Source organism: Notamacropus eugenii, chromosome 4 (assembly GCF_028372415.1).
Source record: "Notamacropus eugenii isolate mMacEug1 chromosome 4, mMacEug1.pri_v2, whole genome shotgun sequence".
In the NCBI taxonomy this organism is placed as follows: Eukaryota; Metazoa; Chordata; class Mammalia; order Diprotodontia; family Macropodidae; genus Notamacropus; species Notamacropus eugenii.
This window is the reverse complement of record NC_092875.1, coordinates 202317354-202336574: the sequence shown is the minus strand read 5'-3', so window position 1 is coordinate 202336574 and position 19221 is coordinate 202317354. Positions and strand designations below refer to the sequence as shown.

At 37.6% G+C, this 19221-nt stretch overlaps 1 protein-coding gene across 8 annotated transcripts in view; it reads left to right on the top strand.

Annotated features, from left to right (window-relative positions):
- Positions 1-19221, top strand: part of ATP9B (ATPase phospholipid transporting 9B (putative)) — a 481309-nt gene that overhangs the window by 104227 nt on the left and 357861 nt on the right. Inside the window, exon 1 of one of the 8 annotated variants that reach the window (XM_072604056.1) lies at positions 1584-18875. The exons of the other annotated variants lie outside the window; for them this stretch is intronic. Within the exon in view, the coding sequence (XP_072460157.1) occupies positions 18857-18875 (19 nt within the window). The 5' untranslated portion in view covers positions 1584-18856. Of the gene's footprint in view, positions 1-1583; positions 18876-19221 lie in introns of those variants that run through there. 8 annotated transcript variants of the gene reach the window in all.

Genomic DNA, 19221 nt, shown 5'->3' with positions numbered 1-19221 from the left:
AAGCTCTTTCTTGCCTCTTTTATGTGAGATGATTAACTACACTCTACCTTTCCCTTTCTCTTTCTCCTAGTCTTCTAGTACATTCCTCTCAACACTTAATTTTCTTTTTTAGGTATCATCTCTTCATATTCATCTCATCCTGTGTCTTCTGCTCTTTCTCTCTCTCTCTCTCTCTTTCTCTCTCTCTCTCTCTCTCTCTCTCTCTCTCTCTCTCTCTCTCTCCCTCTCTCCCTCTCTCCCTCTCTCCCTCTCTCCCTCTCTCCTTCTCTCCCTCTCTCCCTCCGTCCCTCCCTCCCTCTCCATAAGTATCTTATGGTTTCTCTTTCCTGTTTTCCTTTTCATGCTTCTCTTGATTCTTGTATTTGAAAGTCAGATTTTCTATTCAGCTCTGGTCTTTTCAATAAGAACGCTTGGAAGTCCTCTATTTCATTGAACTTCCATTTTTTCCCCTGAAGTACTATACTCAGTTTTCCTGTGTAGGTAATTCAAGGTTTTAATCCTAGCTCCTCTGAACTCTGGAATATCATGTTTCAAGCCCTCTGATCCGTTAGTGTAGAAGCTGCTATATCTTGTGTTATCCTGATTGTATTTCCACAATACTTAAATTGTTCTTTTCTGGCTGCTTGTACTATTTTCTTCTTGACCTGGAAACTCTGGAATTTGGCAACAATATTTCTAGGAGTTTTCCTTTTGGGATCTCTCTTTTTTAAAATTTATTTACTTATTTTTAGTTTTCAACATTCATTTCCACAAGATTTTGTGTTCCAAATTTTCTCCCCATCTCTCCCCTCCCCCCACCTCAAGACACCATGCATTCTGAGTACCCCTTCCCCCAATCTGCCCTGCCTTCTATCACACCCTTCCGTTTTCTTATCCCCATCTCCTCTGTTTTCTTGTAGGGCAAGATAGATTTCTATTTCCCATTACCTGTATATCTTATTTCCCAGTTGCATGTAAAAACAGTTTTTAACATTCATTTTTGAAACATTGAATTCCAACTTCTCTCCCCACCCATCCTCACTGAGAAGGCAAGCATTTCTATATAGGCTATACTTGTGTAGTTATGCAAGAGACTTCTGCAAAAGTCATGTTGTGAAAGACCAACTATATTTCCCTCCATGCTGTCCTGCCCCCTGTTTATTCTGTTCTCTCTTCAGACCTTGCCCCTCCTGAAAAGTGTTTACTCCCCTCTCCTCTCATTTACCCTCCCTTCTATATTCCCCCACGCCCCACTTACCCCTTTCTACCCTACTTTCCTGTAGTGTAAGATAGAGTTTCATAGCAAATTGAGTGTGCATGTTATTCCCTCCTTAAGCCAAATGTGATGAGAGTATGCTTCATTTTTTCCCTCTTACCTCCCCCTTTTCACCTCCATTGAAAAAACTTTTTCTTGCCTCTGTTGTGAGAAATAATTTGCCCTATTCCATTTTTCCCTTTCTCCTCCCAACATATTCCTCTCTCATCCTTTAATTTTATTTTTTTTAGATATCATCCCTTCCTATTCAACTCATCCCATGCCCTCTTTGTATATGTATATAATCCCTCCAGCTACTCAAATACTGAGAAAAGTCTCAAGAGTTACAAATATCTTTCCATGTAGAAATGTAAACTGTTCAACTTTAGTTAGTCTGTTGTGATTTCTCTTTCCTGTTTACCTTTTCATGTTTCTATTAACTCTCATGTTTGGAAGTCAGATTTTCCATTCAGCTCTGGTCTTTTTATCAAGAATGCTTGAAAGTCCTTCATTTCATTGAAAGACCATTTTTTCCCCTGAAGTATTATACTCACTTTTGCTGGGTAGGTGATTCTTGGTTTTAGTCCTAGTCCCTTTGACTTCTGGAATATCATATTCCATGCCCTTCTATCCCTTAATGTAGAAGCTGCTAGATCTTGTGTTATCCTGATTGTATTTCCACAATACTTGAATTGTTTCTTTCTAGCTGCTTGCAATATTTTCTCCTTGACCTGGAAACTCTGAAATTTGGCTACAGTATTCCTAGGAGTTTTCCTTTTGGGATCTCTTTCACAAGTGATTAGTGAATTCTTTCAATATCTATTTTTCCTTCTGGTTCTATAATATCAGGGCAGTTTTCCTTGACAGTTTCTTGAAAGATGATGTCTAGGCTCTTTTATTTATCATTTTTTTCAGATAGTCCAATAATGTTTAAGTTATCTCTCCTGGATCCCTTTTCCAGGTCAGTTGTTTTTCCATTGAGATACTTCACATTGTCTTTTATTTTTTCATTCTTTTGGTTTTGTTTCATAATTTTTTGATTTCTCATAAAATTATTAGCTTCCTTTTGCTCCATTCTATTTTTGAAGGCATTATTTTCTTCAGGGAGCTTTTGGACCTCTTTTTTCTATTTGGCCCATTGTTTTCCTCATTGCCTTTTTGGACTTCTTTTGCCCTTTGGCTTAGTCTATTTTTTTAAGGTGTATTTTCTTCAGCATTTTTTGGGTCCTCTTTAGCAAGCAGTTGACTTTTTTCATGATTTTCTTGCATAACTCATTTCTCCTCCAGATTTTTCCTCTATTTCTATTACTTGATTTTCAGAATCATTTTTGAGCTCTTCCAGGGCCTGAGTTCAATTCACATTTTTATTGGAGGCTTTGGAAACAGAAGCTTTGGCTTTGTTGTCTTCTTGTGTGTTTTGATCTTCCTCAGCACCAATGATGTAAGAAAGTACCTCTTCACTGAGAAAGTAGGAATCTTTAGTCTGTTTCTCTTTCAGTTTGCTCATTTTCCCAGCCAATTACTTATCTTTTGAGCTCTTTGTTACATGGAGGGCTGCAGAGGCAGCTGCTCGGCCAGTTACTTGAATTTTGGGTTCTGTGTTAAATGGAGGGCTCCAAAAGCAGCCTCTGCTTCACCAGTGGTTTCTACTATTCTGGGGCCTGGGGCTGGACCACCTTTCCCTCTCATTCCCATGAGAGACCCTTCACATTGACCTTTGAAGCTGTCTTTAGTGTTTGTGGGTTGAGAAGTCAAGAAACCACAGCAGCCACAGTGATTCAGCTACCTAAGGTCTGCTGCAGCTCCCTCTATGCTCGTGGGGCCCATACCAAACTGGCCTCTGCTCCTAGTCTATTGCAATAGATACTTCCTGTTGATCCTCCAGATTGTCCTGGGCTGGAAATTTGCTTCAGTCTGTCATTTTGTGGCTTCTACTGCTCTAGAATTTTTTTAGGGTAATTTTTTACTGTTTTTTTGAGCAGTTTGTGGGGAAAGCTGTAGCAGGTCCCTGCTTCTACTTCACCATCTTGGCTCTACCCCTATAATTTTTTTTCTTGGACTTGTCTCTCCTTCAGACTTCCCTATATCTTTTGTTTGTGCTATTGAATTCCAAGTTGTTCACATTTTAAACCTGGGAATCACTTCTATTTCTGCTTTTATTAATCTTTACCCATCTGTCAGTCACCATTCTTCACTCCTCAGATTCCTGGATTTTCTTGTGTGAGAATATGTTCACCTTGCTTATTAGCTAAAATTAAAGAAATATATGATTCCAAAAAACTGTCTTTCACCCCTCAGAACCTTTGTGTCTTTTCTAATCCTCTCTTTCCTTCCTGAGAATCATTTTTGATTTGTCAATGCTTTCTCCCCACCTCAGTGTCCAGTCTATCAGCAAGACCTTTTGAATCTACTTTTGCTATCGCTCTAATTTATCTATTCCTACCCATTCTCGGTATTTCCCCTCTAGTTTAGGCACTTATCACTTCTTTGGTAGAATAGTGTAGTACACTCCTAATTAGTCTTTGAGTACTTGGTTCTTTTCCCTCTTGATTCAGTGAGGCAGGAACTGTTGTGAAGGGCTGGATTGGGAAAGTGTGTGGTGCTTTTGCTTCTTTTTCTTTGGTCTGCCCTAATCGTGGGCAACCATTTTGTAGTGCCAATGCAATACCCACAGCAGCAGCTATGGATATGCATGTGTATTTCCATGGTAAATTTGCAAAATATAAGCTCCCTTCCTCAAAGATGAAACCAAAGCCAAATCCTTCATAGTAAAAGGAAATCTATATACATTATCAGCGCAGGAGCACTGCCATCCCTGAACCTTCCCTTTATTAGGCCTCCCCACAAACAAGCTCCCTTAGGCAAAATTCCACCTTCTGTCACTCTGCTAGCTGCTCTGCCTCAGCTTTGACACTCTCTCCCTGCTGGACCCTTCTAGCTCCACCCATGCAGCAAGCTTCTCCCACCATGGGTTTCCTGTGACTCAAGCTGGGGACTAGGCCAAAGGTCAAAGCAACTCACATGGGCGTATTAAGGAGCAGGGAAGATCTTCAGATTCCCTTACCATTACACATTTATGACCCTCTGAACTTCAGGAGGTGATGATAGTGTGGGAAACAAAGGAAAGTTTCATTTCCACAAGTTCAGAACCCCCAAAAAGAGAAAGTTAACCTGTGACCTAGCAGAGTCAGATGAAGAATATTAGAAACTAATGCACAGGCCTGATGAGTTTGAGGGAAAGTCTGTCAGAAAGGAGAAAATCCAACCGCATGTATTGTTATTGACATAAGTGAGCGTTATGACCAGAAAGAGAAAGGATCTCTGATGGGAGGATCTATCCTGCGTGAACATTATAAAATGCCTTCACTTCCCTTTTTCTCTCTCTCACTCCCCCTTTCTGAAGAAGGGTGGAGTTCACCCTGGCCAAGGAGTTCAATTTCTCTGAACTCCCTTTTAATAAATTTTACTTGATACTTTTTTGTGTGTCAAGTTCATCTCTTAACAGTAGCATCAGAAGTCCAACTAGCCGCTGAAGAGGTGGGACAGGAAACACCAGGAGAAGGATATTGAAAGCCAGTGCCTTAGCAAACTTTATGGAGAATAACTATGGAAGATCTAGCAGAAAGCTATGCCTTGGGGCCCTCCAGGAAGAGCTTAAAGGACTTGTGGGCCAGGCCCCAGTTGGAGGGTGCTGTGAGAAAAGTTTGCAAACTTTCAGACTATGCGTATGTTTACGTGATTTAATGATCATGATGGTAATTACTCCTGTCTGGTTCTGTTGCTTTCAGAAGAGAGTTTTTCAGTGGACCGCCAGAGGCCATACATGGGAGGACTTAAGCCACTTTATTCTTTACTACTTAGACTTTTACCCCAGTCGTTTTCTGGCCTGTGTTTACTGACACTCTCCTCTTCTTCCCCCTTCCCTTAGGTTGGGAAACCTAAAATCAATAGTACCTACCATTGTTTCTGGAAAGAGCATGTCAATAGAATTTTACCTTGTTCCAGAATTGTGAATTCCCAGGCTAGAATGTTATTCTTTGGCCTCTTGTTACTCATGTGTATTATCCCTGTTAGAATATAAGCTCCTTGAGGGCAGTAATTGTCTTCTTTTTGTATTTACATCCCTAGCTATTCTGGGCTAGGATTATGATAGGCCAGTCCATGCTCCAAGGTTAAAATGAATTAGTCACTCAGGGATCATAAAATATGATTCAAACCAACTTTATTTATAATGTATTAAAGCAATCAGTTTAAGAGGATATTAAGATTTTTTTCACTCTCTGCAGTTTGGCTTCTGGTCTCATTCAACTGAGAAGTCTTTCTCCCAAGTTACTGATGATCTCTTAATTGCCACACCCAATAACCTTTTTTCTATCTTTATTCTTCTCAATCTTTCTGCAGCCTTTAATGTTGCACCTTTGATCACCCCCAGCTTTCTAGATTTCAGTGACACTGCTTTTTTCTGGTTCTCCTACTACTGATCTCACTGTTGCTTCTTACTTTTGTTTGCTGGATCTTTATCCAGGTCATGCCCACCAATCTTGGATGTACTATTTCACTTGGTGATTTCATCAGTTCCCATGGGTTTAATTAAGATCTCTATGGTGATGATTCTCAAATCTGTTTATTGAGCTCTAACTTCTCCTATTTCCAACTGCATATTTGTCATCTCAAACTAGATGTCTTTTAGATGTCATCTTAAACTCAACGTGTCCAAAACTGAACTCATTATCTTTCCTCCCTAACATTCCTCCCTTTCAAACTTCCTGATTATTGTTGGAAGACTCCACTGGAGAAAACTTTTGAGAGTCCCTTGGACACCCAGGAGATCAAATCTGTCAATAAATGCTTAAAGAAATTGATTCAGACTATTCACTGGAAGGTGCAATACTGAAGCTGAAGGTTAAATACTTTGGCCACAAAATGAGAAGATGGGACTCAGTGGAAAAGACCCTGATGTTGGGAAAGATTCAAGGCAAAAGGAAAAAGGGACAGCAGAGAATGTGCTGGATAGTGTTATGGAAGCAATGAACATGAACTTGGAGACACTTTGAGAGATAGTAGAGGATAGAAAGGCCTGACTTGCTGTGGTCCATGGGGTTATGAAGAGGCAGGCATAGCTGAACAATTGAGCAACAACAACAACAACAACGAAAACGTCATACCATATGAGTATAGGCTGAAGCAAGGGTGACAAACTACTGCCCGAGGGCCAAATCCTGCCTTTCCATGCTTTTGCCCTGTAAGCTAAGACTGGTTTTTACATTTTTAAATAATAAAATAAGACTTTGCTTAAAAATGTAAAAACTGTTTTTAACTCTTGGGAAAGGGTGTACAAAAGCAGACCTCAACTGCCATTTGCTGACCTAGGAATAAATGAACTTAGAAGGTTTAGCCTTACATTTACATTACATGTACCTTCTTAGTGCTCATTTGCTCAGCTCACACTGCTGCTGACAGGTTAGGTCACTAGAAGGGTGACTGTTATTAATACTAGGATTCTGAGGGTAACCCTGTGGGTGGTCATCTTTCTAAATAATAATTCATGAGCCCTCACAAATGTGCCTTTCCTAAATCAGCTATTGGAGTGTATTCTTTATCAAAGAAATTTACTTAAATGGTACACCTAAGGCAGTAGTTATAAAACATTTTTCCCAAACAACAGGGACCCTTTCTCCTACAAACATTCCTAGTGTCTAGAAGTGGGTAAGAATAAGCACAAATTTAAAGTTCATTGATAGTGGCTTACATACATAGGGGACATATATGACTAAATACCTCACAATTCTGAAACTACAGGCTATTGATTTTATATTTTTTCCTTTCTAGAGAGTCCTAATGAAATTTACTGTGAGTTGACTTGTTTGGCTTGACTGGCTCTTTGGGGATAGTTTCTCCACTGGGTCAGTAGACTAACTGAGTTTTCTCTCCCTGAGATGAGGTGACTCAGCTAGATGGACCAATCTGCTGTTGGGTTTGGTAGCTGGTTTGAATCTTCATTATGCTGTGATGACTTTGCCCTGGGCCAGGCAGATTGCTTGGCTAGAGCATAACATCTTTGCTAGACAGGTCAATCAGTCCTTTCTCCACTTATTTTTTGATAGGTAGCTAGTCTTTTTTTTTTTATTGGCTGGGCTGAGGTGTAGAGTGGAGTACAGCTTTCTCTTTGGATGTGATATTGCCTGCCTCTTTAAGCTGGATCAACTACTTTTAACTTAGGATCAACAAAAAATCCTTGCCTTTGACTCTCTCAGAGCCTGAGTCCTGAGGTTATGTCACATTCTGGCAGAAAATAAGAGACTTTCCTTTACTTGGACAAATTCTCTCAAAAGTTCTTAAGCATTCCATGGTACCTTAAAGTGATTAGTTTCAGTTCTGTCATATGCAGTTAAAGTTATCTCATCTCCCAACCTTTCTAGGGTGAGAAATCTCTATTTTGTATCTTAAAGTTTTTCCCATTGCCTTTCAATTCTCCAGCTTTTAACTTATGCAGATCTTGACCTTTTGCTGATGTTACACTGGGGCACTCCCATGATTACAACATGATTACAGTCTTCCAATATTTGAAGTGTTTTTGTATGGAAAAGTGATTAGACTTATTCCATATGGTCCTGTAGGGTGAAATTAGGAGCAATGAGTGCAAGTTACAGGGGCAGATTTAGGTTTGTTTTAAGGAAAAACTGTGTGACAGGGCTGTCTCAGTAGTAACCTAGAAATCTTCAAGCAGAGTCTGGATGACCATTTGTTGGGTCAGTTCTAGAGGGAATTCTTGTTCAGGTATAGGTTGGCCTACATGATTTAAAGTTCCTTTCAAACTGTGAGACTCTGTACCAGATTTAGTAAGGAAGGACCCTTTTAATGCCGGCACAGTCCTAATGGGAACATTAGTAAATGAGTTCAACAACAACAAAAAAATGCCCAGGATTGAGAACCGAAAGATCAGTGCAGGAATGGACTTCTGACTTGAAATTTGCAAATGACTATTAAAACTTTATAATGAGTATTAAAACTTTATAAATTAGCTGATATTTAAAGTCTCAGTAGTTGATGAGACTTTTTAAAGTCTTTAATTTTAGTTTGTGTTATTTGTGTAAAGATTGTACAGGTGTTACTAGGTAAAGATAATTAGAAAAAAGGAAGGAAAAAGGGTTTTTTTACATGACATTGTGCTAAATGCTTTCAGAAATATCATATGATCCTCACAAGAACCCTAGGAAGTAGGTACCATTTTACATTTGAGGATACTGATACAGAGCTTAAGTGGCTTGTCCAGGGTCACATAGCTAGTAGGTGTCTGAGGCTCTATTTGAACTCACTTCTTCCTCCCTACAAGCCTAGCACTTCCACCCTGTGCCACCTAGCAGTTTCCAGTAAAAATAGTGAGAGATACCAAAAAAAAAAAAGAAGAAAAGTATTTCCTTCCATTGTTAATATAGAAGTAGAGAATCAATTGGAAGCCAAAAAAAAGAATTTGACCAAATTACTTAAGCTTTAGGGAATGTGAATAAAGAAAAATAATTATTTATGGAATAGGTTTTCCAAAAAATTTTCTCTGTTTACCTTGAGCACAGCAGGATATTTTAAATTTATCATATATGGTATTTTTAGAAGTTCATTACACTCTTAAATGAGTTTGTTTTGCAGTGACCAAGAATCATGAGACAAAAAAGATTTTCTAATGTCTTCATATGGTTGTATTACTGTGTGAAAAATTAAAATCCTATTGTTGGTGTGTGGCTGGATTGCTATATGCAAAATTACTAAATCATCCTTTTGAAAATTGAGATTTGAAGAAGATTGAGATGATGTAAACATGAAGGTCGAAACATAATTAGAGAAGACTGTTAGTTGCCACATGGGTGCCCATCTCCCTTACCATGCTAATATGAAGAATTGTCTGAACTACAAGCACCAGAAAGTATGTGTGTGTGTGTGTGTGTGTGTGTGTGTGTGTGTGTGTGTGTGTGCATGCGTGTGTGATGGGGGAGGTTGGTCAGAGGAAATGTGGAGTGCAGAGAAAGAATGAACTTAAACAGCAAAATAGGAAGTCTAGCGTTGATATGAGATAATAACTTTGCCATATACAACTGTCTATTTAGAATGCAAATGTAGTTGAGGAAGAGAAGTGTTGAATTAATTCAGTGCTATACATATACACACACATACCACACACACACTTGACATTATCTTGGTATTACATACACACACAAATATACACATGCATACACATCTTTGTTGTTACCTTGACATATTTGTGTTTTAATAAGTCATAGTATTTGTTGGATGTATCAAATAGAATATGTGTAATTTTAAAGACATTTGGGTCACGTATAGAAATTACTTCATCCAACCAAAATGACTTATTTACAGTCAACTTGTAATACAACCCCACTAGACTAATTAGGAGTTAAAAGCACAATTTTGTTCTTTCAAGGGCTCACAGTGTCACAGAAGAAAATATGAAAATCACAGATCAATACAAAACTGCTCACAGTAAGCATGGTGCTGCATTTACAAGAAAGTAGAATCGGAGAAATAGTTTCATAATCAGCTAAAGTAAAACTTCAGTCTGACACATTGCCAATCAGAAATAGTTCTCCCTTATATTTGTTTGATGATTTACAGTTTGCAGTATATTTTGTTGTATATTTTTCTCATGTGATCCTGACAATAACTGTAAAGGAGAGTAATTGTAAAAAAAATAAAAAAAAGAATAGTAGGAATTTTTATATTTACTTAATGGAGTTTTTATGTGAATGTATTTTTGAAAAACTATATATATAAATATCATCTTTTATTTATTGTCAACCTCATTCTCATTTTTGAGGAAATTTAGATTCAGAGAGGTTGTGACTTGTCCAAAGTCACATATTATCTTGCAGAAATCTAGAAAATTTTCATGCTGGTAACTGAAATAATAACCATTTAATTTAGTTCCTTCCCTTGCTTTAAAGTTAAGGAAACTGAAACCCACTGATTGACAAGAGACAGAATTTAAATTCACATCCTCTGATACCAATGTGGTGCCCTTTTTATCATACCATGTTACATCAGTGTGGTTTAAATTCAACTTCATCTATGTTTTGAGGGATAGATGTTTCAAAAATAAAATTTAATGGAAAATATATAAAGCAATATTTGGGAATAAGATGTCTGTAAATTTGCACATCTCACATTTCTTTTGGAATTCTGCTTTGCTCATAGAACACAACCCCTTCTTTGATGCAGGCATGCCATGCTAGACACCCTTCTGCTAGTGTCTCCCATGTCTCAGTCCCACAGTTCCAAAGTTTTTAAGAACTTAGAAGCCACGAGAAACAGGTTCATATCTTGATTCTTATACTTAAATAAGCTCAGGAAAAAAGTTCTTTAGAGCGACCTTGAGAGTATCCTTGTATTATTTCTTCTGACCTCTATATGAGCACTTGCCTCCTGTGAGTTCTCCTTAAAATAGTCGTTGAGTAAATTTAGTTTTGGCATTCACACAGTGTGAGCAGCCTATCACAGTTATGCTCTCTGCAACAGAATTTGAATGCTTGGCAGCTCAACTCTAGAGAGGTCCTCTGTGACTAGTATCTTATCTTGCTAGTAATCTTCAGAATCTTTCTAAGAGAATTCAAATGAAAGCAATTCAGTTTCCTGGTGTGACACTGGTAGACTTTTCAGGCTTCACAGCCATAATAAGGTCAGCTGTGTAGGCTGTCAGTTTGGTAGGCAACTTAAACACCTCTCCCACATTTTCTTTTGGAGCCTCTCAAACACTGAGCTGACTGGCAGTTTGTGTGTCAACTTCAACATCTATGTGTATGTTCCTGAAAAGTATACTGCCATGGCAAGTGAACTTAGCCACAGCATTCAGAATTTCTCTATTTGTTTTTTTTAAAAAATTAATTTTTTTTTTCATTTTCAGCAATCACTTCTATAAGTTTTAAATTTTCTCCCCCTCCCTTGCCCCTCTCTGTCCAAGATGGCATCCAGTCTTATATAGGTTCTACACATACATTCTTACTAAACACATTTTCACAATAGTGATGTTGCACAGAAGAATTAAAACTAATGGAAGAAACTATGAGAAAAACCAAATCAAAACATAACAAAATAGAAAATAGTCTGCTTCATTCTGAGTTCCAATTCTATAGTTCTTTCTCTGAATATGAATGGCATTTTGCATCAGGAGTCCTTTGGAAATGTTTTATATCCTTGCATTGCTGTGAAGGGCTAAGTTTTATCAGAAATAGTCCTTGTACACTGTGGCTGTTACTGTGTATAATGTTCTCCTGGTTCTGCCCATTTCACTCAGCATCAGTTCATATAAATCTTTCCAGGTTTTTCTGAAGTCTGCCTCTTTGTCATTTCTTAGAGCACAATAGTATTCTATTACATTCATATACTACAACTTGTTCAGCCATTCCCCAATTGATGGGCATTCCCTCGATTTCCAGTTCTTGGCCACTATAAAAAGAGCTGTTATGAATATTTTCGTATTTGTGGGTCCTTTTCTCATTTTTGTGATCCCTTTGTGATACAGTCTAGAGGTGGTATTGCTGGGTCAAAAGGTATGCACATTTTTATAGAGCTTTGGGCATAGTTCCAAATTGCTCTCCAGAATGGTTGGATCAGCTCACAGCTTCACCAACAATGAATTAGTGTTCCAACTCCTCCCACATCTACTCCAAACATTTATCATCTTCCTCTTTTGTCATGTTAGCCAATCTGATAGATGTGATGTGGTACCTCAAAGTTGTTTTGATTTGCATCTCTCTAATCAATAGTGATTTAGAACATTTTTTCATATGACTATAGATATCTTTAATTTCTTCCTCTGAAAACTGCCTGTTCATATCCTTTGACCATTTTTGATGGTTCTACATATGGTGAAATGCTGGCTGGTAGAAAAGCTGTATTTTCTTGGTGTTAATTTTTAGGCCAAAATTAGCATAAGCAGCAGAGAATTGATCCATACTCTTTTGCATCTCAGTCTCAGAGGCTGCATTGAGTGCACAATCATCTGTGAACAAAAAGTTGTGGTCCAGCTCTCCCTCCACCTTATTCTTGGCTTTTAGGCTTTTCAAGTTAAATTTACTGCTAGTGTGGTAGCTGACCTTGAAGCCATTTTTTGTCCACATTGAATGTACTTAGTAGCATCACTAAAAACATTATCCTAAAAATCTTGGGAGCAAACACCCAGCTCAACTTTACTCCATTGGTGACTGGGAAAGCATAAAAGCATTTTCCTTCATTCAGAAGCCGTGCAAGCATGCCATCATGAAACTGTCATGCAGTACTCTGGGCAATCAAATTTTGCCATGATCCTCCACAAACCTTTATATCTAACAGTATCAAAGGCCTTTAGATTAAAAACATTCCGTGCAGACCTCTGTTCTGTTCCTGGCATTCTCCTGGAGTTGTCAAGCAGCAAACACCATAGCAACCGTTCTTCAGTCCTTTCTGAAGGTACATTGGCTCTTGGCTAGATGATCATCTTCCAGGTGAAGGATTCTGGAAAGAATGTTGTTGGCAGTAAGAGAGAAAGGATCTCCCTACTCTCCCCCTTCCTCTTCTCCCCCCAACTCATCCCCCATACCCCCTCTGCAGTTGTCAGAGGACCAGGTATTTCCTCTTCTTTATAGAGATGGACAGTAGAGGCACCCTTGAACTCCTGGGGGGATAATCTCTTCTTGCCATAAGACCCAGAAAATTTTTTTATGAGCAGTGGATCTTCTGCCTTGTATATCTCTGCTGGAATTGAATCAGCACCAGGTGCTTTGCCACAGGAAAGGAGCCTAATGGCATTTAAAATCACTTCCTCAGTTGGAAGTGTAGGTAGATAGGAATTGACTTTAACCTGAGGTGTATGATCTTTGGCTTCAGTATTGTTGAACAGTTTGAAAGTGTTCAGTCCATCTCTCTAGGATCACATCCTGAACAGTTGCGATACAATATAGGTCTTTGGCGCATGAATAGCATTTAGGGCATCATAAAAACACTTTTATTGTTACTGTCAGCATAAAACTGAATTTTATCTGCCTTTTTACTGAGCCAAGAATCCTACATCTCTATAACATTTGCTTGCACTTTTGTTTTGATGGAGTTAAACATTGTCTTAGAAAGGGATAAACTGTCCTGTTGGGTACACCTTATGGAGTTCTCAGTTTTTGGTTGGTTTTTTTTTCATTTGGTACCTTAAATTTCCCCATCACTTTCATCATACCAATTCTGATGTGTTTGAGTGTTCTGGTGCAGATGAGTAAATGCAGCTCTATACAATAATTCTCTACAAGCTGTCCACTCTCTTTCTGCTCTGTTGTTTTGCCAACCATGTATTAGCTCATTTTTCCCTCGAAGTCAGCTACGACCTGTTCACACACAGAGCTCTCTAATATGTTGGTCTTGCCCTGGGGCCCCCACTTTTGTTGAACGCAAATATTTAGCCTGGAGAGGATCAGTAAGTCTGTAGTCATTTCACCACTGGGAGCCACACATTGCTTTTGCTACTTTCACTTACTGTCTCTTCTCCTTACAATTACATAATCTATTAAATGCCAATGTTTACTTCTAGATTGCATCCTTCAAGCTTTATTGTATTAGGTAAATGGAAGACAGTATTGGTGATGAGAAAATCATGAGCTGCACACATCTGCAGTAGTAACAGACTGTTGCTGTTTCCTACTCCATTCCTCCCAAGGACTCCTTGCCATGTTTGGTAGGCCTTGCTTACTGTGGCATTAAAGTCACCCAAAATTACAAGCTTGTCTTTTTTCTGCACATTGATGATGAAGGTCTCCAGGTCTTCATAAAATTTGTCTTTGACCTCATCAGGATTTATCATGGTGGGAGCATATGAACTGATGATGGTGACTTGACACTTTTCTTGCAAGTGGCCATTGTATTATCATGAGCCTGTCATTCACTTTTGGAAGTGCAAGCATGTTGACCAGATTAGATTTGATTGCAAAACTGTTGCCAACTTCGGTGTTGCTTATCCCAGCCACCATTCCAGAAAAAATACAGCTCCAACTTCAGCAAGCTGGGCTTCATTTGCCAGGCTTGTTTCACTAATACATGCTATTTGGATGTGATACAAGAGCTGATCATCTTTCAGGTCTATTCCACAAGCATGTGCACATTCCATGTACTAATGGTGAGTGGAATCATCTTTGCAAAAGCTTTTGTACATTTTTGTGTTTTGACTGCAGAGTGGGATCCCTGCCTGCTGGGGTAAAGCAGGCCAGGTTTAGATGAAGCATTTTAGGACACCTTTTGTAGCCCTTTCCTCATGCCAGGAGATGAACAGTGCATTTGACTGGTTATTTCACTGTCTAACAACCTGCCCTCATCTTTTTCATTCTTACAAAAATTTCCATTTGAGCCTTGTATCTCCTTAAGCTATTGCCCTGTATCTTTGAAAGGTATGATCTTTTATAGCCAGTTTCACAGAATACTGTCTACAACAGCCCCTACTTCATACTTCCTACTCACTTCTTTGTGGAAGAAGTCAATAAGCACTTATTAAGTCCTTGCTATATTCCAGGCACTTTGAAAAGTACTGGGGGATACCAAAAGGGACAGAAGACAGTTCTTGTCTTCAAAGAGTTTACCCTAGCAGCAGGAAGCACCCTGACACATCCAGGATGGCCTGCTAGCACAGGTTCTTAGATCTGTTGTTCTAAAAGAAAAGCAACTTTTGAGAGGCCAGCAATCTTCATTAATCACATATACCAACAGAGAAAATACAAGCAGAGAAATAAAGACCAACAGATAGGGCTTCTGCTTGACCATAAGCAATACATACATCACAGATCAGTACGCAGATACAACTGTGTAACACATACATACACACGTACATACATAATTACCAGAGAGAAAAGCACCACCCTCACTTCAGAGTATATATACACTTTTCAGAGTTGAAGGGCATGATGACCCTTTTGACCCAGTGTCTCATTAGCAATTAACTAAAGGTCTGGGCCTTCCTGCCAAGTTTTCCTTAATGGACTCCACTTGAGGCCCATTAATGGGCAGGAAGATCTTTAACTCCTGCTAATATAAATCTCATTAACATTACAACACTAATGAAGATAACAGCAAGCAAACAAATGCATACAAACTATGCACAAGAAATAATTAAGGGAAGGAAGGCACTAGAATTAAGAGGAGTTGGGGAAGGGCTTCTGTAGAAGAGGGAATTTTAATTGGGACTTATTATAATATATGTGCTTACAGACATAGATGACAGTCTGTACATACATTATCCTAGCTACATTTCTTTGAGAAAAGAAAAGAAGCACATTGTCTAAACTCTTCTTTGGGGCCAACCTTGTGTATTATAATTATACACCCTCACTTTTTGTATTTTGATATTCCCTTCGATGTTGTTGTAGTAACATTTATCATTTTCTAGTTCTGTTTCATTTTATTCTGAGTCATTTGATATGTCTTTCCATGACTCTCTTAATTGTTAATATTCATAATTTCTTGTGATTCAGTAATATTCCATTACATTCAAGCATTGTAACTTGTTTAACCACTCTATTTTATAGGTATCTCCTTTGTTACCAGTTCTTTGCTAACACAAAAAAGTTGTTGTTAAGAAAATTTTGGTCTATATGGGACTTTTTTTTTTTTTGTCCTTGACCTTTTTGGTTTATAGGCATAGTTCTCTGTATCAGAGGGACCCATTTTTAGCATTTTTCCAATTTGCTTTCTAGAACTACTGGATTAATTAGAAGTCCAATAGTATTTTAGTGTACCTTCCCAACATTGTTTCCAACTCTTGTCATTTTTACCAGTTTGCTGAATGTCAGGTGAAACCTCAGGTTTGCATTTCTTTTATTTGTGATTTAGAGTGATCTTTCTTATGGGTAATAGTTTACTGTTTTTCTGATAGATGTTCATATCCTTTGACCACTTGTCCACTGAAGAATGACTCTTAGTCTTACTTTTTTCTGTTAGTTTACTTTCTCTTTTTGGATATCAGACCCTTATCAAGGAGGAGGATTAAGGCTGAGAAAAGACTAAAATTGGCAGTGTAGAAATCATTAGAACTTTGGAGAAAATAGTTTAATTTTAGAGATGAGGACAGAAGTCATACTGTAAAGACTGGAGGAATAGATGAGAGGAAAGAAGTGGAGAATGGGAGTCTTCAGGGCTCTATCCTGGGCCCTATTTTATTTCTCTGTAGTTTTGGTAATATCAACTCCTTTGGATTGAAGGCATGATATTTAATCAAGCTTTAATCTCTTACATGGGCTTTAATCCTGAATTATCAACTCTGATAGTCATAATTCAAGTCCAAAAGGAGACAGTTTTGGGAAAGAAGTAAGTATTAAATATGTACACTGTGCCAGACATTCTACCAAGCTGGTTATAAGTATTATCTGATTTGATCCTCACAACTCTGGGAGGCAGGTGCTGTAATTATCCTTATTTTATGTATGAGGAAATTGAGGCAGATAGTTTGAATGACTTACCCAGAGTCACACAGTAGAATGTGTTGTAGGTTGAATTTGAACTTATCTCTTCTTGACCCTAGGCCTGGCTCTTTATCCACTTTCCACCTGGCTCTTCTCTTTTCTCTCTAAACCCACCTCTTTCCCCAATTTCCTTATTACTTTAGAGAAGACTGTCATCCTTCTAATCACTGAAGTTCACTAGCTTTTAAGGATCCTCAACTCCTAGCTCTCACATGTGTCTTTCATATATCATCAGTTGCCAAGTCTTATTCATTCTGATTTCATGATGACCCTTTAACCTCTTGCATTCTTTGCACTCATCTGGCCAGCACCATAGTTCAGAGCCTTATTACATTATAACCTTCAGTGTTGTAGTAGATTTCCAAGTGGTCTTCATGTCTCTGTTACTCTCTCCCTTCTCCATTTGTTTTCCACAGATCTGCTGAAGTGATGTTCCTAAAGCATGGTTCTAATCCTGTCATATCCGTTGTCAGGGAACTTATTACTTCTAAGATAAAATAAAAATTGAGCAGCTGACATTTAAAGCCGTTTACAATCTGGCTTCAACTTTTCTTTCCAGACTGATTTCATAGTATTGCCCCTGACAAACTCTGTACACATCTTAAATAGACTTCTTTGTTTTCCCTGTGAACCACCTATCCCACTTCTTTTCCTTGTAGGTGGTAATAGTGTAGTTAAACAGTGCTTGGGATGCTCTTGGTCTTTACTCCTTCCTTTTGGATTATCTGACTTCCTTTAAGACTCAGTTTAAGTGCACTTCAAACTGGAAACCCTTTTTTCCAAAGGTGTTAGATTCCTTCCTCAAAATCTGAAATTGCTTTTTACTTACTTTGCATATATTGTTTTTATTTATTTGTTTACATCCCCTAGGAAAATGTAAGCTTAAGAAGCAGTTGCTAATTCTGCATTGACAGCTATAATTTTATTTTCTTCTAAAAACAAGACTTATATTTCCCCCTTATTCCTTCCTCTTTGCTTTCTTAGTGAGCCATCCCTTTTAATGAAGTGCTTTTTGCGTAGCTCAGTGCCTTGCACAAAGTCAGTTCTTAATAAATGTAGAATTTAATTGGATATGAAGTCAGAGGATGTGGGTTTAAATCTACCATTTACTACTTGTTGTTAACATCACCTCTCCAGCCCTTAGTTTCCTTGTCTGTAAAATAAAGGAATTGAATTATATGGTGCCTTATGGTCCTTTCCAGCTCAAAATCCTCCTGTTTCAAGAAAGAAGTAGCAAATAAATAGGATAAAAATTTCAGTATTCAAAACAGCTCTGCTTTCTTTTTAGCTACTTCAGTGATTTTAAGTCAAAAATATCTATTTGAGGTTACCTCATATTCACATCTTTTACTATTGTTTTTCTTAGTGTAATTGGTATTTGGTCATTCATGACATATATTACAAGTAAATTCATATTTGTATTTTTTTAACTATTTTTTTCTTAGTCTAACAAACATTTTCCAAATAGCCCATGGTGATTTACCTAGCATGTATTTCACTGGTAAGTATAACTTAGTTAACTGGAATTTTTTATTAATTAGGACCTCTATCTCTCCAGCCTATCAAATAAAACTTAAAAAGTTTAGTTGTTCAAATTCATACAAAAGTAGTAAAGATTGTTTGGAGGGCTGGAGTGTTTTAAGTAACTAAATAGGTAAGGTTAGTCTGGAAAGGGATTCATGGAAAAATAGAATTTGAAAGAAAATAGTTTATTTTGAATTTTTCAAATTCTGTTCCTAAACTCTAAATGAAATGTGCCTATACATAATAAAATAGATAAAGAATATTATTGTACGTGGAATCTGCTTGCTTTTTTTAAAAGTCTAAGTTCATCGTGTAGTTTTCAAAGGTGTCCTGCTTTCTTGTGTTTCTGAAGTGATATAGTTTAGAAGGAAGCAGAAAGAGATGAATTACTATGTGTTAGATGTAAAGCAGGACTAAAATAATGCCCAGTTTGTTTTTCTTCAGTTTTACTATACAATTTCTTTTGCACTTGATCTAGTTATTTAAGGAAATTTGTCTTTATTTTAAAATGAAACTTACATGCACCTCATTAAAATTTTCCTTCTGTACATTATGACTTTTAAAGACCTCTGATGGACCAATCTGTGGATAATTTTTGACAGATGCTCTCTTCTTAGCCTGCCCGATGATTATCAGTTATGATGGTAATCAATGCCACTTGAAATATTGATTTTTAGGGATATTTATAATTCTCAACACTAATAATTGGCTTAACATCAACTATTTCATATTGTCTATTGAAAAGTAATTTCATATTTTTTATCATTGATTGGGCAGTGATTTAGAATAATGAAAATTGAGCTGATAGTCTACAATAAAACTTTTAATGTTTTTGATAAGCATCAGGAATTTACTACTGTTTTTATTATATTTGTTGTGATAGCTAGTTACTTCTGTGTGGTAATTAGTTTATTCAGATAAGCAAGTGTCAGTGTCTGTTTTCTGAAATGAATTTCTTTAGGAATTGTATCTAAGGAAACATTTCTGAAG